The sequence below is a fragment of the Medicago sativa genome, chromosome 5 (assembly GCF_051527215.1).
Source record: "Medicago sativa cultivar Bolivia chromosome 5, Bolivia_mono, whole genome shotgun sequence".
NCBI classification, from domain to species: Eukaryota; Viridiplantae; Streptophyta; class Magnoliopsida; order Fabales; family Fabaceae; genus Medicago; species Medicago sativa.
In genome coordinates, this window is record NC_140753.1 from 63,889,962 (window position 1) to 63,909,781 (window position 19,820).

Below are 19,820 nucleotides of genomic sequence, written 5' to 3' on the forward strand. Positions count from 1 at the left end.
GCAATGAAAAACAAAGTGGATATCTTATAGTGAGTAGTATGTTAAAAAAATGTGTACTTATTTATAGACAAAGGAAGAATCCTTTAAATTGTGATAATTAGAAAGAAAAAAAACTTTTGACCAAAATAATTAGAATATTTTAAATATTAATAATCTGAAAACCTTGAATTTAAGTAACTTTTTGCATTTGTTGATTAAGTTAAATTGAGATAATTAGAAGAAAAAAACTTTTGACCAAAATAATAAAAAAAATTAAATATTAATAATGTGAAAACCTTAATTTTAAGTTTTTTTTATATTCTTTGATTAAAGTATAATACCTTTATTTTTTATTAGGCTTGAATTTATTTTTATTTTTAGTAAGCATAATTTATATTATAAATATTACAAGTAGTAGAATATTTATTTCAAATTTATATTATTAAATTATTGCGTAATTTAAAAGAAATAATATATAAATTTATTTTCATATATTTTTTATTATCCTAACAATGTCAGTTACATTTTATAATATTTTTATAACTTATTTTCATAATTTACATTAAAATCTTTATAAATTTATAGAATATTAAAATAATGTATTTCAGAGATCATTTTAATATTTAAAACAAATTTAATTTAATACATATCTTTTTTTAACGAAAATGGTGTCAGCTAAGGTACTCAGAGCTAAGCCACTCACCAACCACAAAATATACAGAAATGATAAGTGAACACATATTGAAAGTAGAGAAAATGGACAAGATATGGAGGGGATCAAACCATAACCCCATAAAAATTACTAAATCTAAAACTAGGCCATCCTAGTTTTTTTTTTCCACTTTAGATTCTTTAATCTCCAAAGGGTTTCATTCCAAAACATGAGAATTAAAATTTAGACATGTGATTTCCAAATTGTCTGTTATCTAGTTGCATTCACAAAGCAGTTCATCTCCCTGACCAGGATCCTCATGTTGTTCCATTTGTTTCTTAGATATCGAGGAATATGAGATGGAAATTGAAAATCCTTAATAACTAGAGTAGTGTCGATCTCCAACCAAATGTTCCTCCAATGCTTCTCATAAGCAATTTCATTTGCTCTCATAGTAACACATAATTTAGCTTGACAAGAGGAGGTTATACCCAACGATTCAACATAATATCAAAGAAAATCAGCTTCATGAGTCCTAAATATTCCTCCACAGGATGCAATACTAGGGTTTCCATCAAAAGGCTCCATCGATGTTGCACTTTGTCCAATTAGTGATTGGAGGCTACAAAAAAAATTATTTGTAGTGCTTCTGATGTCTCTACGAAAGTTCTTTTTTATTGATGAATTTTGTTCATGAGATTGACAAGGATCAACTTCTGATCTCATATTCCTTGGTCTATCTTGTTCTTCAATTTTGTAGTGCCCATGACATGCATCAGATCTCATTCTGAAGTGCCATGATGTTTGTTTCCTTAAAGGGTTGATGACATCCTGTCATTACATAATATTAGGGACTTATTGTGACATTTTGATAGAGTTCTCATGCAATTTATACTGTTCTGGAGTGCAAAAAGCTTAAAATTTGAAGTCTGTTCGAAGGAAATCGCGCCACGCCAATTTCAAGCCGTGCTGCGATTTTTGAAGCAAAATTACACACTTCCTGTAAAGAGGAAATCGCGGCACGCCATTATACAAGGCGCGGCGCGATTTTGATGGGTCAGGCCCATGACTTCTATAAATACTGCACTAATCCTGAAGAACAAGGGTTACGATTTTGGAGAGCAAAGTGCGATTTTGAGACATCAGAGACGGCTAGAAGGGCGATTTCTTCAACCTTTTACCAATTCATGTATGTTTTAATTATTTCATTGATTATGCTATTTGTAAACTCGATTATGAGTAGCTAAATCTCTTAGAGATTAGATCCGAGATGAATCTTTGTAACCCTAATTGACACATGTTGCTGTGAAACTCTATTTTGTTTATGAATTCAATTCTAGTTTATTCAATTCAATTGTTCTTAATGCTTTTTATATCTTGATCACATATAACTTGATTTCGTGAGAATGAATGACCACTGACCATGGCTTTCAACTTAGACCTAATTGAATTGTTCTAATAAACAGGGTTAGTTTAGGAATAGATAATCGTTTGTTAGTGATAATAGGTTAACGTTCGGTAAAACCTTCAAGAATTATTAGACCACCCAAGGAATTAGGGGCTGTAGTTTAAGAAGAGGGTCCTAACTCAAGGGATTGATTAGGGCTAATTTGTTAATCATCGTAAACTAGAAGAGGGTTCATAACAAATAGGTGCAGTAGACCAATTAGGGGAACTTAGAGGATTCGACGGATCTGATCTCATCTTTCTCTCATATTTTCTTAATCAAATCTATTTTCTTTTATTTGATTTCATAAAATCAAACCAAATCTACTGCCTAGTGGCAAAACAAAATAAATTTTACACATCCTAATTATATAACGAAATTGAATTATTGAAGTTAAAAACAGTCCTCGTGGGGTCGATATTTTTACTACTTCGATAGTATTTGGTGCACTTGCCAGAGATCTATCAAGTTTTTGGCGCCGTTGCCGGGGACTGTTGAATTATTTCAACAAGGCAATTACGTTATTATTTAGGATTTCTGTCTTTTATATTTTTGTATATATATATTTAAAAAATAATATTATGCTCTTTGTTTTCTTCTCATTGTACTGTGCTACTGAAAAGTTTATCCAAGTTTTGCAGCTATGATAGACAGGTTACTCCTCTATGACACAGAAGAGATTGCTAAGTTGCAGTATGAAAAATATATGCTATCTTTTAAGATCAAAATTTTGGACAACAAAATCTCGAGTTGTGGTCATTATGAGGCGAATCAACCAGGTAGTGATGGTGAAGGGAAGAAAGAGGTGATCAACATCGATTACAATACTCAACTTCAGAATATTTTAGATGATTTCTTGGTGTCAAATCAAGTTTTATTTGAAAAGTTTGATGTTCAGTGTGGTGATCTTGTTGAGAAAGCACATGAGTCTCAGAGGAAGCTGGTTCAGATGGAGATTGAGTGTCACAAGGTTGTGGTGGAAGAAAATCCAAAAGTGAGGAGTGCTGACATTTTCCCAAAGTCTGAACCAACGGAGGTTGAGGAAATCACTCGTGTGCAGATGGATGCACGTCCTTCTCTATGGTGGGAGAGCTTAAACTCTAAAGGTTTAACAGTGAGAGCATGGGAGCATCTACTTCTTTGCTACAAATTCATGGAATTCCTACCAAACAAGAGGAAGAAGAAGGATGATATATTCTTTCTGACATATTTGCCACCCTAACAGTGGTTGAAGCGCCAAGCTCAATGACGTAAAAGAAAGCGCTGGGTGGGAGGCAACCCACTGTTTAATTTTCAGGTATGATTTTATTGCTTTCAAAAATAAAAACACAAAAATATTTTTCTTTTCTTTTTAATATGAGGCAGGAAAGTTTTCGAAAAATTGTTCTAGTACCTCCTATCAAGAAAATCATGCAAGGTACTGATGTCTTGCATGATTCTCTCTTCAAAAGTTTTTCAAAAAATTCAATAAGACTCAGACATTTTTCAAGAAAACAAGTTTTGGCATGAGAGAACTCCCTGTTTCTACAAAATCGCGTCGCGCCTGTATATGGCCGCAGCGCGATTTTTCTCCTCAGCCTATAAAAACCTCACTATTCATCATCATTTTCATTCCATTTTTCCTACTTTTCTCTACCAAAAATTTCCCTAGACTTCCCATTCACGAATTTTTCCCATCTTAATCTACCTTATCACTTCCTAAACATCATCAAACCACAATCCAATCACAAATTCATCAATCCAAACCATTATCATTCACAATCCATCATAATTTTCCCAAACTTCACAAAACTTCCTTTTCACCATCTTCCTTAACCACAAATGGCCTCCAATCCACGAAACACCCGCTCAAAGAAAGCCACCAACCCCAAGCCATCCACAAGCAAAGCCAAACGCCCTCGTACCGCATCCGAACCACCCGAAAACGCCATTCATTTTATCAATGACCAAGCCCAAGAGTTCCACAAAGCCATGAAAAGTTTTGAAGTCATAGGGGAGAGGAAGTTTGATTTCACAAAGCTTGTGAAATATCCTTTCTTTGAGTCTGAATTACGAAGGAGGGGGTGGACGAGGTTGAATGATATGATCGACGAAGCAAACAACAAAACAGTGATTGTCGAATTCTTTGCAAATGCAAGGGTGTCCGATACACCCTTTCAATCTTTTGTTCGAGGAAAGTATATTGATTTCAGCCCGGATGCTCTCAATGCATGGCTGAATGTTCAAGCACCGGAGGAGTGTTGGGTTGAAAAATTGAGGAGGGAGAGATTTGCCATTACGGAGGATACCTTTGATGAGATCATAACCACCATGTGTAGGCCTGGGTCGACTTGGAAAAGGTCCCGGATGCTTACCTATGCGGAGATGTTGCCGGTACCCAAGGCATGGGTGTCCTATTTTGTCCAGACTCTTGAGAGTGCATCTTGCACTTCTGAAATTCCTCTCAAGAGGGTGCTTGCTGCCTACGCCATCATCAAGGAGCACCCTATAGATATTGGCCGCCTCTTGGCCAATAGCCTTCATGATCTAGCAACCGGAAACACCACACAATTAGGGCATGGAAGTCTAATTAATTGGTTGTGTGAGCAAGAGCTTGTGCCGGCTTATGATAGTGATCTCAACACCAGCAAGATGAAGCCAATCACGGACTCGGTAATGGATGGATTTGTGAAGAAATATGAAGGCTATATGAAGGAGAGAGAGAGGGAGGCAGCAAGGCAACAACAAATGGAGCAAGGAGGGAGTAGTAGCCAAGGGGGTTATGCTCCTCTTCACCCAAAGCTTGAGGAATTCATGCATGTGCAAGCTAATTGGATGAATGAGACTTCGGACCAGCTGTGGGTGAACCGTCCTAGGTTCTCAGTTACGTTTGCTGCGGAGGCTCAATTGCATATGGGTCCGATTAGTGGGTCTTATGAGAGGTTTGGAGGCTCCCGTGAGCGCATGGAGCAATATTTTACACATCAAGAAGAGTATGGTCTGCGCATGAGGAGGGAAATCACTGATGATTTCAATGTCACCGAGCAAGATCAAGGGGATGGCATCTTTGAAGGATTAAGGACACCAGGGGCTGGACACTCGGATGATGATGTGAACATGGGCTGATCTACTGATGGATTAGCATTTTCTGCTTTGTATTTTATTTTCAGTCATTTTTCTTTTGATGTACTTTCTTTATTTTCTTTTTATGTCGAAGTCCATTGAACTTATTTCCCTATTGTAATATATTGCTCCTGCACTTGTTTATTATTAATGAATTTGTTTTGTTTCATGTGACCTATTCCAGTTTAGTAACAGTTGTTTGATGAAACAGTATTCCAAAAGTTCTAAAGGAGGGGTGACTTAATTCAAAGACGAAGTGTACGGCGTTGCTAGGTAGTCACATACTCCCAGAAATCTCAGCCATAAGGTTCATTGCCAAATTTGTTTTTCAATTTACTTATATTTAGATTAGTTTTCCATGCAACTACATTTCTAGAACTTGCATTGTTTCTCTATTATTGATTGGTCTTTGTCAATTACACATTGAGGCAAAAGTGCTTGGTCCTGTGAGCCTTTTTGAAGCCTACCCTGTTTTAATTTGTTGAATTTATCCTTTCTTAACCAATTGTGAGCCGGTAGGATTAGAACTTTTTGTTCGGTGACAAACTACATTACAAGCCTAGAGACTTTTAGGACTTGTCCCTTAATGTATTTTCTGAGTTAAGGCATTGTAGAATGTTGCTAAAGATTAAGTTTGGGGTTGCTATTGGAATTTGCAACCAACTAAGTTTGGGGTGGGGGTACTAGAGAATAAGAGAACAAAAATATGAAATTGACATGCAAAATACACACAAAAATGGTGTATCAAAAAAAAAAAAGAAGAGAAATTGAATGATGAAAAAGGGACAAAACATTGAAAATCCGAGTAACTTCAAACTCGATTGTCCCTAAATGTTAAAAATGTTCTCTAGTACCTTTGCATTGATTGTATTTCCACAAGGTGAATGAATGAAGGATTGAATTTTGTGCTTTAACTTCCGTAGGAATGCCTAACTCAAATTTTGTGTAGCCTACTTATCCAAATATATCCCACCTTCACCTAAGCCCCGTTATAACCCTAAAGACCTCAAAAGTGTGTAATGATATTGACTTTGATTGCTGTTTAGAAACTTTTCAAGTGTATGGTAATATGTAGACCTGCATGTCGACTGGTAGAACCCTGTTTCAATTTGATGCGAGGAGTTGTGAATTGGTGGATGCGAACAAGTCAAACTAGCTCATCTTTAGCTAGAAGGAGAATGAACTTTTGGGTACTATCGTTTTGTCAGGTAACTGTTATTTTACTGTCGTTTGTCACTGTAGCAGGCAAATTCCTTGAGGACAAGGAATGGTTTAAGTTTGGGGTTGTGATGACATCCTGTCATTACGTAATATTAGGGACTTATTGTGACATTTTGATAGAGTTCTCATGCAATTTATACTGTTCTGGAGTGCAAAAAGCTTAAAATTTGAAGTCTGTTCGAAGGAAATCGCGCCACGCCAATTTCAAGCCGTGCTGCGATTTTTGAAGCAAAATTACACACTTCCTGTAAAGAGGAAATCGCGGCACGCCATTATACAAGGCGCGGCGCGATTTTGATGGGTCAGGCCCATGACTTCTATAAATACTGCACTAATCCTGAAGAACAAGGGTTACGATTTTGGAGAGCAAAATGCGATTTTGAGACATCAGAGACGGCTAGAAGGGCGATTTCTTCAACCTTTTACCAATTCATGTATGTTTTAATTATTTCATTGATTATGCTATTTGTAAACTCGATTATGAGTAGCTAAATCTCTTATAGATTAGATCCGAGATGAATCTTTGTAACCCTAATTGACACATGTTGCTGTGAAACTCTATTTTGTTTATGAATTCAATTCTAGTTTATTCAATTCAATTGTTCTTAATGTTTTTTATATCTTGATCACATATAACTTGATTTCGTGAGAATGAATGACCACTGACCATGGCTTTCAACTTAGACCTAATTGAATTGTTCTAATAAACAGGGTTAGTCTAGGAATAGATAATCGTTTGTTAGTGATAATAGGTTAACGTTCGGTAAAACCTTCAAGAATTATTAGACCACCTAAGGAATTAGGGGCTGTAGTTTAAGAAGAGGGTCCTAACTCAAGGGATTGATTAGGGCTAATTTGTTAATCATCGTAAACTAGAAGAGGGTTCATAACAAATAGGTGCAGTAGACCAATTAGGGGAACTTAGAGGATTCGACGGATCTGATCTCATCTTTCTCTCATATTTTCTTAATCAAATCTATTTTCTTTTATTTGATTTCATAAAATCAAACCAAATCTACTGCCTAGTGGCAAAACAAAATAAATTTTACACATCCTAATTATATAACGAAATTGAATTATTGAAGTTAAAAACAGTCCTCGTGGGATCGATATTTTTACTACTTCGATAGTATTTAATGCACTTGCCAGAGATCTATCAAGGGTTAAGCTGTCACAGATCCCACCAGATCTCATCTAGATCACATGGATCTTAGCTCTGTTGTCATAAATTTGTATTAAGACCACACCATGAAACATGTTATTCGAGCGAAGTAGTCTTTATTCTAGATTGTCCATATGCGGTCCTTGTAAGGTCCGGTATCTACATGAGGGGATGGTGCACGCAGTTTGGTTATGTCGAAACAATCCCTAACCATCCACATGAGAGTGCAAGTTCCAAGACGACTGGGAAAGAGATCAATCAGCGCTACATGCAATATCTTGATCATGTGATGTCTCGACAATATTTGGGTCTGTCTGCTCCACCTGGTCTAGAGTCGACAACTTAATTCATGAGATGGTATTTTACCATTTCACATCCACACATCATACGTCAGCAGAAGTGTTGTTGGAGGGTGAAGGTGGAGCTTGATAGTTTGTGGGTTAAAGTTCTTGGAAAATACTTGGGTGACTTTGAGATTTGGTGACTTTAGTGTATTTTAGATGAAAGAGAGTGATAAATGAATGATTAAAATAAATTATTTTGATGAGAGATAATTATTGGTTATGAGAGAGATAGAGACAAAGACACTAAAGTCACCCAACACAAAGTCACCCAAGTGCTACTCAAAGTTCTTGCAGCTAGATACGTGGGTTGTGGGAGGTACAGTTGGTGATGGAGGTCGTGTAGGGTTGGCGTGGTGGAAGCAATTAGGGTCAGTTACGTGTGGTGATGGGCTGGTTGTGTGGCTGTGGCCTGATAGTAATATGGTGATGGGAGTCGGAGATGGGTACACAACGTTCTTTTGGACGAATGTATTACGTGAGTTTGTGACCATAGAAGGTTTGACTGTGAGTTAAAACTCTTGTCGCAAAGGCATTAATAAAATATGTCTAAAGCTATTACAGATTGAACAGTTAATATTAGGTCAAGTCCAAAAAACTATAGTTAATGGTCTTTCAAAACCTAGATCAATTTATGAACAACACAATTGTATTCAAAGGTAGCATAACTGGATACATGGTTCAAGTAGCTACAAAAAGATCCTCTACCTGACCAAAAGTGAAAACCAGCTATGCATTATAACTAAAAAAAATATAACAAAACATAAACATGTAAAGAATACGTGAATGATGATTCCGCCTGGTCTTAGCCTTCCAAATGACGTTTTGCCATTTTTTTGATCGTTTAAATGTGTTTTTCTTTGAAATATGGTACTTCTATTTAAAGCTATTAGAGGGGCGCTATTTTTTCCCCCATTTTGGTGTAAATGATCTGCTATTTTCTTAGCAGTGAAACTTTCTTTGTATGATACATTCCTGACCTGGCCTTGACACTTCTTGTGTTGAGTCTTGACCCTTTAATAATATGTTTATGCCTTGCCAAAAAAAATAAAAATATATATTAATTTTCAGTTTGATAAAACAGTACATTTTCTTTTCCTTCTTACACACATCCGAGGTATTGCCATACACGGAAACAATTAGACAATTGCTGCACACTTTTGATAAAATTATACATTTTTATTCAATAGTAATAAGTTAAAAACAGATAATTGAGCTCTATATTTATTTTTATGGAGCAGAGGACCTTTGTCTACATTTCTTAACAATAACAATAGAAATTAAAACCAAAATAATAAAACCACCAAGGGAAGATCCAACAACAATAGCAACTCGAACATAAGACTTTGAGGACGGTGCTTCTTTCTCTGCCCTTTCGTCATAGACAACAATTGGGCTCCTGACTTTGAAAGTGCCATCATCCCAAATCAATGAAGCCGAACCAATTGCTTTCTTCAATATTCCATCTATTGTGAGAACAAATGTTTTTTTCTCTCCGATTGAAGTGAAGGATAAAACACTAGGATTCACTGTAATATGTAGTCCTTTAGGCGGGGTCACAATTGCTTTGTATGTTGCGATAGGTAAACCGACATTTGTGACTGTCCGAATGAAACTTCCACTCACACGGTGTTTAGGGCTTGGGGCCTTTAGAGCAAAAGAGGGATAATTCAAATCTCTTGCTGATGTGTATGTTGTGTTGAAGCAAGTGTCCTCTTCCCCGGTTATTAATGGTAAAACTGTTGTATTGAATCCTTGTCCGCATAAAAATCGGATATAATCATCTACATTTGCATCATATACTAGACCAGGATTCAAAGCCTCGACTGGGTTGATTTCACCAGCTCCATACCCAAATTCAGCATCACCATTATTTCCAGAACTCATCTGTTTAGCTGCAACCCAAAGAGCATATAAAATTGTTTATATTAGTTTAAAATGTCCAAAATAAAATATATTCACCTCAAATCAAATAAACCTAAACTATTTTTAGAAGCATGTGCTAAGTTTAGTTTTCTATTTTTCAATAACTTTTTAATAGAGGTGTAACAATACTCGTTTTTATTATACCTGTTGTCATCAGTGCTGAGCGGATAGCAGCAGGTGACCATGTGGGATGAAAGGATTTGATGTACGCTGCTGCACCAGACACGTGCGGACACGACATTGACGTTCCTGAAATAACATTAAACTCTATTTTTCTGCTCTCACCGGGATATTCATAAATAGGAGCAATTGACGGCCAACTAGCTATAATGTTTACTCCTGGAGCAGTTAAATCCGGCTACAATATTAAACAAAAGAAAAGTTAACTACAAATATTGTTAAAATGATATAGATATATTAAATTTGTTTTCATAGAAATTACCTTAAGAATTTCAGATGTAGCATTGTTTGGACCCCTTGATGAGAAAGAGGCAACCTTAGGTGCCAATTTATCATCATATAACTCAGTGGTCCTTAATATGCTGGCACTTGGACTCCTGTAAGTTGATTAATAGAATAAAACTTAGATGAGTGTGGTTCTCTAAACTATTGTTAGTTTATATGGAACTTTCACTTGATGATACCTAGTAGAGCGTATATATTCATGTATATCAGCGGCATCCTTTGATTGAAGGGTACATGCGGGCAAGGGATAAGGGCGTGCACCATCTGGAAAAGTATGTTTTTGTGTCAAAACACCAACAGCACCTGCTCTTAAGGCTTCTGGAGCTCCTATATTTCCTTCACATAGAACAATTTTGCCATTCACCAACTTATGATCCAAGGTGTTGGGTGAGCAAAACCTGCAATTTTTTGTTAAATGAAAGGACAAGAGTTAACATTAATTATTTATAGATCCTCAAAACATATTTTTCGCTTTACAATTTTCTGTAACACCAATGCTTACATAGTTTGTTAACTTTAAGGATATAAAGGTTAGTTACCTAGACTCGTGTTGATCAAATCCTGCTATGGTATTTGGAGCATCTCCACCGTAAACAAGAGGGTATAGTTTCTCCTCAAGGTCAAATGTATTCAATGAGACACCCTAAACATACGAAACAGATGTATTAAAATTAATATAAATGTTATTATTATTTACTTATGTGCGCACACAGACACACACATAAAAAATTTAATTTAAGATTCTTATCGTGAACTTAGAAAGTGAATTATCTGAGATTGAATTAAAAAAATGAGATCATCGTGTGGATTTAAATTCTAAATTCATTAACCATATGATGAATTAAGGCCTCCTATATCATAGGAAATAAAAAAGTAATTTACCTCATACGTTCTATTGTCTCCTAGTTTGACCTTGGTAACAAACCTTCTATCTAATGTGTTAGCACCCACAACAATTGTCCAGGGTGAAAAATTATTTAGGGATGAAGGACCTGGACCCGAGTTTCCCGCTGACACTACTGTCAACACTCCATGACGCATAGCATGGAATGCTCCAATAGAAATAGCATCTCTAAAATAGATAGTGTCAACATTTGAATCAGATCCCAGTGACACTGATAATATATCCACACCATCTGCAATTGCATCATCGAATGCAGCAAGAATACTTGAATCAAAGCAGCCTTTAGACCAGCACACTTTGTAGACTGCAATTCGTGCAGATGGGGCTCCACCTCTTGCTGTTCCTTGTGCTAGGCCTAACATGCTAGCCATGTTAACCGGGTTCCCAGCTGCAGTTGAAGCCGTATGCGTTCCATGTCCAGTTGAATCTCTTGGAGATTCGATATCTTTTTGGCTCAATGGTTCACCAAAAATAGGTAAGTAATGCCTGGCTCCAATAATTTTACTGCAAGGACATGTCAATTAATATTAGCATTCTATTTTTTTTCTCTTTTTTTCATCTCTATATAGTAAGGCATTATACTAAAAATTATATGGAATTGGATTAATCTTGCGATTGGCATTAACAAAAATTATGATATTGGTTGTAGGTGAAGATCAAATGGCTAAAAGTTTAAATTGCATTTTAAATAATTTTCATTATGTATAACATAAGACATTTGATCTCCATCCAACTGATATCCATTTACCATATTGAATACACCTTTTGTGAATGCATGAAATGTTGGTCTAAGAAGTTATAGAATATCAATTACTTGTTGCAGGTAAAATTAGAAGTGTCGCAAGAGCCCTTCCATTTGGTAGGTGGTTGAGTGAAACCCTCATCATTGAAACTAGCAGATTCTGGCCAAACTCCAGAATCGATTACTCCAACGATAACATCACTTTCATAATATCCTCTTTCCACATATTGTGTAAGTCCAATGAAGTTCCATGATCTGGTTGTATGGAGATGTCTCTTTTTGTTAGGAAAAACAGACACCACCCCGTGGAGACCTACATTATCAAATTCATGAATATTCAAGAAGATGACGTGTAATTTTTTATTTGAAGAAAAAAAAAAACAGTATCCTCACACACCGGCCATTTTACTGGCTTCTTCCTTTGTAAGGTTGACCACAAAGCCATTAAAACTCCTCTTGTAATGCTGGAGTATAGGTTTTGGTTCTTGATTGCTAAAATTATGAATAAAAAGAATTGGTAAGATAAAGAAGAAAAATAATAATGTATTCAATAAGCCACTAAAATACTTGACTAAAGTTTGATATAATAATAAATTAATATTAAGTCCATTTTGTCGGCTTCTTACACTGTTAATTTTGCGTCAAATCCACCGAATAAGCAAAAATATAGACCAAATACATATGAACTTAAAAAGTTGATTTTTGCTTATAATAGTGACCGGAGTACATTATAAATGTTTTTTTGATAGTCTTTTTGAAATTATCGAAGGCTTTTGATCTTCAAACAAAGACTCTTTTCTTATAATAAGTGACTAAAAAATTGATGAAATAATCTAACCTTTTCGTAACTTGTTGTAGCATATTTTGGTAAAGTAACAACGAAGAAGTTTCATCGTCAATGTTTTTTCCCATGTAGACAATGTAAGTCTGCAATATAATAAAACATATTTATCATAAACAAAAAAATTCACTTATTCTAGTAAAATTAAATCATCGGAAACAAGAACCACGAATATTTAAAAAGTTAAAGATTTAGTGTTTTGCCTTTAGATCATCTTTAGATGATGAGTAACATTCCACCAGTAGATAAGTAAGGCTAAGGAGGAAAAACAAATGCCCAAGAGAATATCTATGATCCATTGTCAAGCTAGCAATGACACAACAAAAAATGATTAATATCATGTGTTAATATATGCATGCAAATTCCTTTAGGTAAACTCATGTCTTTTATCAAGAAATAAGTTACATTATTTCGATAAATTTGATAGTTAGACATCAAGAAAAGGACATATACTACCAACAAATACAGAATTAAACAGGTATTTTAGAGGGCATTTCAAATGTGAGGATGAAATAATTCCTATTAGATTAGTTATATAGCTCAGATTTGATTCTAACTTTTAGCAAGTTACGTGCTCTTATTCTTTAGTCATTCACTTTCTTTCTCTCAATTCTTCATATTACCCTATGACGTTCTCACTTCCCTCCATGCCAAAGACACATCAATTTGCTCTCAAGTATAATTACTTAATTTGCCCTAAATTCAATTGCCTCTGTTATATTGTTTTTTTCATATATGTAATCAACTTCAAGTATTTGAAGTTTGACACATCTTCATTGCCTATATTATATTCTTTTTTCATATATATATATATGCTTACGTTGCCTATATTAGTTAAGTTAGCAGTAATGCAAGTTGGACACATCTTTGCTACCAATCTGTTCTATAAGTAAATTACTATATATTCTAATCCTTTGTTTCCTTTTTATCGTTTTATTTAATTTATTTATTTTGTTATTCTAATCCAATACACCCCTAAAACTTAAGATTGAACAAGTATTTGATACCTCAGAAGGAAGGTAAACAATTTTACAAAAAAATATGCACGTACTGTCGGATTTACCGTGCGTTCATCATAAAAAACTAAAGATAAAAATGGCGTGAAGCGTTGGAAGTATTTTGTTTTCTTGAAAAAATATTATTTGCCAAATAAGACAAGATAAGGAGCAAAATGAATCTACCATCAAGGCTAGGAAAAGTTCAACAAAAGAAGGATGCAATGCAAATGTTGTTTTCTTACAATACAAACATGTGAATTTCATCACAAATGCAAAATATAAGTTAAGTTACATTGATGTCACTATGTACAAACATGCCTATTCTAAATGAAATATTTTATTCTTCCACTTTGAAATTTCTTGTTGGCTTTCACAATCAACCTCCAATTTTTCTTCCAATATGCACACTTTGTGAAATTGGCCTTCATAACCTGATAAATTTTCCTCCAAAATTGACCTTCATAACTTATTAAATTTCCCCCCAAAATTGCCCTTCATAATCAAGCTCCAAAATTTCATAACCTGTTCAATTTATTTTAAAATACAGTCAACAAAATTTCATGTGAATCCTAAATTTCCATTGTTATTACTTACCAGTTATCAAAACTTCTTACGAACCCTAATATGTGAAGGTCACAGAGTTAACAAGAAGGCAATTTAGAGAACATGAGTGACTAAAGAATGTGTTTGGTTAATATTGCAAGAGAGAGCATGTGACTTGCTAAAAGATATTATACAATCTGAGCCGTTTAACTAATTTAATGGGTATATTGTTTCATCCTCTTCTTTTCTCATGCCCCTATATATATTATATATACATACATACATATATCAAGGACATACTACCAGTAGACAAATTCCCAATAAACACCTGTCTTTTCTGAAGTCTTGATTGACATACATACACCAACACATTCAAAATTCAAAATCTACTTAAATATGAAACTATAACCATAGATTTTCAACTTGCAGTCATAGAACATCAATAAAGAGTTTGAGGAAAAAAACTTTTCAAATAATATGATAAAGTAGAACCATGTCATTGCTTTTTTCACGAATTGATGTGTTGAAATATAAACAACTTTAAGAACAATGAAAAATTTGGAAAATATATCTACCAAATAAAAAATAGGAAAATATAGTAAGAACAGAAAATGGAAAATTGCAGCAGGGCACTGGATCACTAATTATTGAACCTGAGAAGACTACACAAAATCCTACTCATAAGGTTGATAATAGAAAAGAAAATTATGCTGGAAAGCCAATTGGATTTGATGGATAAAAGTAATAGAGTTAATCATCAATTATTCAATTAAAAATTTCTCTTAAATGGTTATCTTGGAATAATTAAAAACCACCTGTGTGACAGACTGCAAAATTTCTAAACCTGCAGAATTTGGTAGAAGAATTCTCAGGGAGTTTTGAATTCATTTCTGCAGAGTGCATAATTCTTTTGAGTAAGGATCTCTCCGTTAGTGAAAAGGATCCTAACTCAATCCTTTTGTCAGCCTATGAATTCATTCAGAAAATGATTGATTGTGGTGCATGTATAAGAGCTGTTAGGGGATTATGATGTTTATAAGGGGATTATCTCTACTAAAAATAAGTACAAATTTCTCTAACATACAACCTACTATAAGATATTCACTTTTCTTTCTTTCAAAATTCTTTTTAGTTATAATGGAATCTTCGACTAGACAGGGCAGGCCGGCCCACTTTGCCATCTCTATCCCACCCCACAAACACATCTCACACACGCCCTCAAAATTCAAAAAACACTCTTTTCAAATTTTAAATCGGGATGCATTTTTTTCTTCAGATTTTACGATCAAGACGAAAAAAATGTGTTTTTCGCATCTAGATTTCACAATCCAAATGCACTGAGAACCCAAAAACACAAACATAAGTAGAAAATATTTAAACTCCCAGTTCGATGCTTCTAGTTATCAATAATTTATTCATAGTGGACTCCTAGAGGGTATTGGGCAACCATCCTTCAAATATATATTTATACTAAAAGTTATGAATGTTACACACATGCAACAACATTAAATACAAATTAAAAATAGAGACAATTTTATCCTCATTAAATTTATTATTAACATATCCAAGGGAAATACTTCCATGACATAGTTTTGGTGTCATTGGTACCATTGGAGAAATCCTGGCCATTGATGTGTGTGGATGTGTGTGGGGATGTGTGTGTGATGTGTGTGTGTGTGGTGGAGATGCAAGCTATGGCACCAATGGCACCAAAGCTATGGCACCAAAGTGCTACTCCATATCCAAGGCACATTAGTCGGTTATTTTATTTTGGTGCACCTTGTAACAGAAAAAATGTTTAGAGTACCCATATATGATCGATAGATCTAAAATAGATATAATTATAAATAACTTTTTTTGTCAATTTTGCATTAGTACAAGAAAACAAACACATGATTTACCTTTAATTATTTAGTTTGAGGAAATCAAATTTCCCTTTTTTTTAATAAATATATTTGATATTGCATGAATTTGTTAGAATTATCATGAATCATCTTGACTTTGTAAAATCATGGTGACACACATCGTGGATTTTAATAATCTCATTGCGACACTAAACATACACAATGAGTTCAAACAATATGAGGGTTAACATGTACACATGATCAAAGCTTGCTCTTCTACGAGAGGCTTCGTATCTTTTGTTGTTACAAGAGTTCACTTCATACTTATATATTATTCATTAACCACTAGTCATATTAAGTAGTAAATACTTACGGAATATTTCAGAAATACTATTAATAGATGAATATTTTATAATTGAGTCAACTTTTTTATTGTGATTTGTGTATCACAATAGCAATTTAAAACTATTTTGTTGGAGAGGATTAGCAATTCAAAACAGTTCATTAATGCAAATGTAGCGAATTCCACAAATTTTTGGGATATATGTATGTATATTAAGAAAAAAAATTATTTTTTTAAAAAAACTTTTTTTCACTTTAATATTTGTATAGAAAACAATACAAATTGTTCAATATTATTATTTTCATGACTTTCAGTATTTTTTTTTAAATAAGTTGGGTATAGAATTTTTAAAATAGTAAAACATTCTTAACGTAAATGCTTGGTACTTATATAGTGCAAACAAAATGACTACTACCACTTGACTCGATTAGGATGAATGATTTGGATTTCACATGATGTGATTTTTGAGAGAAGAAGAAAATGCAAGGATGCATTGTCATAGTAGAATTAGAAATTATGAGGATAAAGAAATTAAGAGATAAGTTATGCTCCTTGTGTCCTAGATTTTTTTTCCCTATAATCAGAGAAATTCTAAAATATGGATCTATTGTGAACTCGCTTGGGTGGTCTCTACAATCTCGCTTGAATTTGGTCTCTAGAGGTACTCGTTCGGAATGAACCACACACCGAAATATGGGCATTCAACGAAAAAGTCGCACTCTAGATGAGATTCTAGCCATAACCAAATAGGAAGTACATCCGAAAAGGTTATCACCAACCTCTAACTCCCTAAGGTTGCACTCAGGCCCGGTTATAGGACCCCACTCTGTGTGTGAAATTGTGCAAGTGTTGTGTGTGAGGGGAGCAAAACAAAAAAAATTACCCAATGTGTAAAACAACTACACATATATTGTTGGGTTTCAAGCGTGAGTGGTTAAATCCCACGTCACATATGAATGGGTAAAATATGAGATATAGAAGAGAGGTGACCCACATACCCAATTCCTTGATATTTTGGGTATGATGTGTCACTCTCTTGTGGTCATGGAGCATTGATATGTTGTTGGTATCGACGCTCCTCCGAACTCCCCAACTAGTTGAATCAGAATCCTAATTCTACTTGTTGGGAAATTGGAAATGGGAATGAGATCCTGATATTGGATCAAGTATATATATATATATGAGGTGGGAACTTACACTTAGGGGGAGATTTGTTGGATTCAAGTGTGAGTGGTAAAATACCATGCCACCAATGAATGATAAAATATTATTCAAAGCAAATAAATCTAAACAGCTGAAATTTATTCCATTTTATATATACTATTTTCTCCTTTGCTCTTAACATACATACACACACACAATTTTTTTTAATACACCCACACAATTGTTTCTATAATCTATGATAATTAAATATGTTACAAGTTTCTTAAAAAAAAAAAGGATATGTTACGACTTATGTGTCCTAAAAACCAAGATTTAATATGATCTTCACACCCGACATTTATGAGTGATCCATAATTAATAAATTGTTTGAGATTTAAGATCACCAAATTGTTGCAACTTAGGTGTACATTCACCCCTATAAACCACTAAAAATGTCAGTTTTACCCATTTGTCGTTTAACTTTTTACACCTCTCTTTTTAACTATTACTTTCAATCTTCCTAGGTTTAACATGAGTTCACCCCACATATGTTTTTCATTATGTAAAATTTTTCATGTTTTAATTTTTTTATTCCTTCTGAAAACATCATTTCAACATTTTCGGTTTGAATGAAATTTTAGAGTTTCTAAGTATCTAATTTTTCGATTTGGAAAAATATAATTTAAAAAAAGTTACAAGAAAAAACAAACCAAAATACTTTATGCAAGTTTTTCGGAAATATTATAGACACCGGAAAACTGTATATAAGTTTTTAGAGAAAATGATGTACACCGAAAAAGTTAAAAATATTTTGTCATGAAATAAACTTGTATCGGAAAACCCTGGGAAAAAAAATTCCGATTTACTTTCTCTTTGCTCTTTGAAAATATAAAAAAATAAAAAAACAGAGAACAAAGTGAAGCGTTTTACAGTTTTAGTTTAAATATGAGGGCAAAATGGATAGTGTATGCAAATGTGAAGGTATAATTATCTGTATACATGGTAAAATTTTATAGTTAGCCAATGTAAACAACATAGGCTACATGCCCATAAAACATATGTTTTATTAGATTCATACCAAAAAAAAGGGGGAATCCACACAAAATTAGAGGCAAAAAAAGATCAAAAAGTTGATATTGTAAAACATTTTTTTGACATTGTTTTTTGAAGGGAACATATTTTTCTTTTTTGAGAATTAATCACGTAAAACATATTCATTGTATTTTTTTTCCTTCAAAAAAAAAATTTGTATTATTTTTTTGGGTTAATAGGTCTTTACCCCCTGTAATATAGGTCATTTTCGACTTTTCCCCCTGTAATTTTTTTTTATTTACCCCCCTGTAAAAAAAAAATCTTTTGATTTACCCCCCTAATACACCAAACAAAAACGAAAATTTCTTGAAAAAAATAAAATAAAATTGGTTCTTGTCAAAAGCCTCTCATATATTTATTGCAAATATTTAACTTTAAAGAAGAAAAAAAAGAGAGGACTAACATGATAAAAAAAAAAAAAAAAAGTCTCTAATATTGTTGAAATTTCATTTTGAAAGAAAGTGAGGACTAACTTATTGTCCAAATACCCTCACAACAAAAAACCTAACTGATAAGGGAAGAGTGTTACCTGAGATTTAGAGACCCTCTTGTTGAACCGATTAATGTATCCTTTACAAAACCGTAGGATGTATAACCTAGACAAACATTGACCAAGAGAATATATATATAAGTATGTAATGAAAGAAAAACAGTATAAATCTTCAACATATAAACCAATTTTATATAAGTATGTAATATTGGGTAAGCATAATACCAGAAAATTATGTATTTTGATGTTGGAAATTGGAGCTTTTATGTTTTATGAGTAGTGGTGTTGAAATGCTAGAGATTGTTTGTGTAGGTAAGAGGGGTGGTGTTTTTGGTTGTAGTTTTTTGATAGCTTTTCTAGTTTTTGAGTGTTGCCGTGGGACTGTGTGGCTTTACCTATATATTAGTTGGTGTTTTCTCTTTGTTCCTTGAGGGTAGTGCCCTTTGCTTTTCCTATAAATTTTTTGGTTTATGAAGATAACAGAAACAAAAAAAAAACAAAAAAAACATTGAGAAAAGATTAAATTGAAAAGGAATTGAACATATGGATGGAAATCAATCTAGAATATTTATTTTATCCTATTAT

General features: G+C 33.8%; 1 protein-coding gene and 1 long non-coding RNA gene across 2 annotated transcripts; both read right to left on the bottom strand.

The window, feature by feature from the left end:
• Nucleotides 1-9,134: 9,134 nt before the first annotated feature.
• On the bottom strand, nt 9,135-13,081 carry LOC146923961 (cucumisin-like). Its single transcript, XM_085711798.1, has 10 exons — nt 12,986-13,081; nt 12,780-12,868; nt 12,339-12,433; nt 12,014-12,254; nt 11,178-11,703; nt 10,835-10,938; nt 10,475-10,693; nt 10,273-10,387; nt 9,975-10,188; nt 9,135-9,799 (listed from the first exon to the last, which is right to left on the bottom strand). Exons 1-10 carry the CDS (start codon nt 13,079-13,081, stop codon nt 9,135-9,137), a joined length of 2,364 nt encoding a protein of 787 aa, XP_085567924.1.
• An 861-nt stretch (nt 13,082-13,942) lies between these two features.
• LOC146923962 (uncharacterized) lies at nt 13,943-19,658 on the bottom strand. The gene is made up of 3 exons (XR_015009931.1): nt 19,461-19,658; nt 19,275-19,341; nt 13,943-14,302 (listed from the first exon to the last, which is right to left on the bottom strand). It is a non-coding gene; the product is annotated as an uncharacterized LOC146923962 (long non-coding RNA).
• Nucleotides 19,659-19,820: the final 162 nt, after the last annotated feature.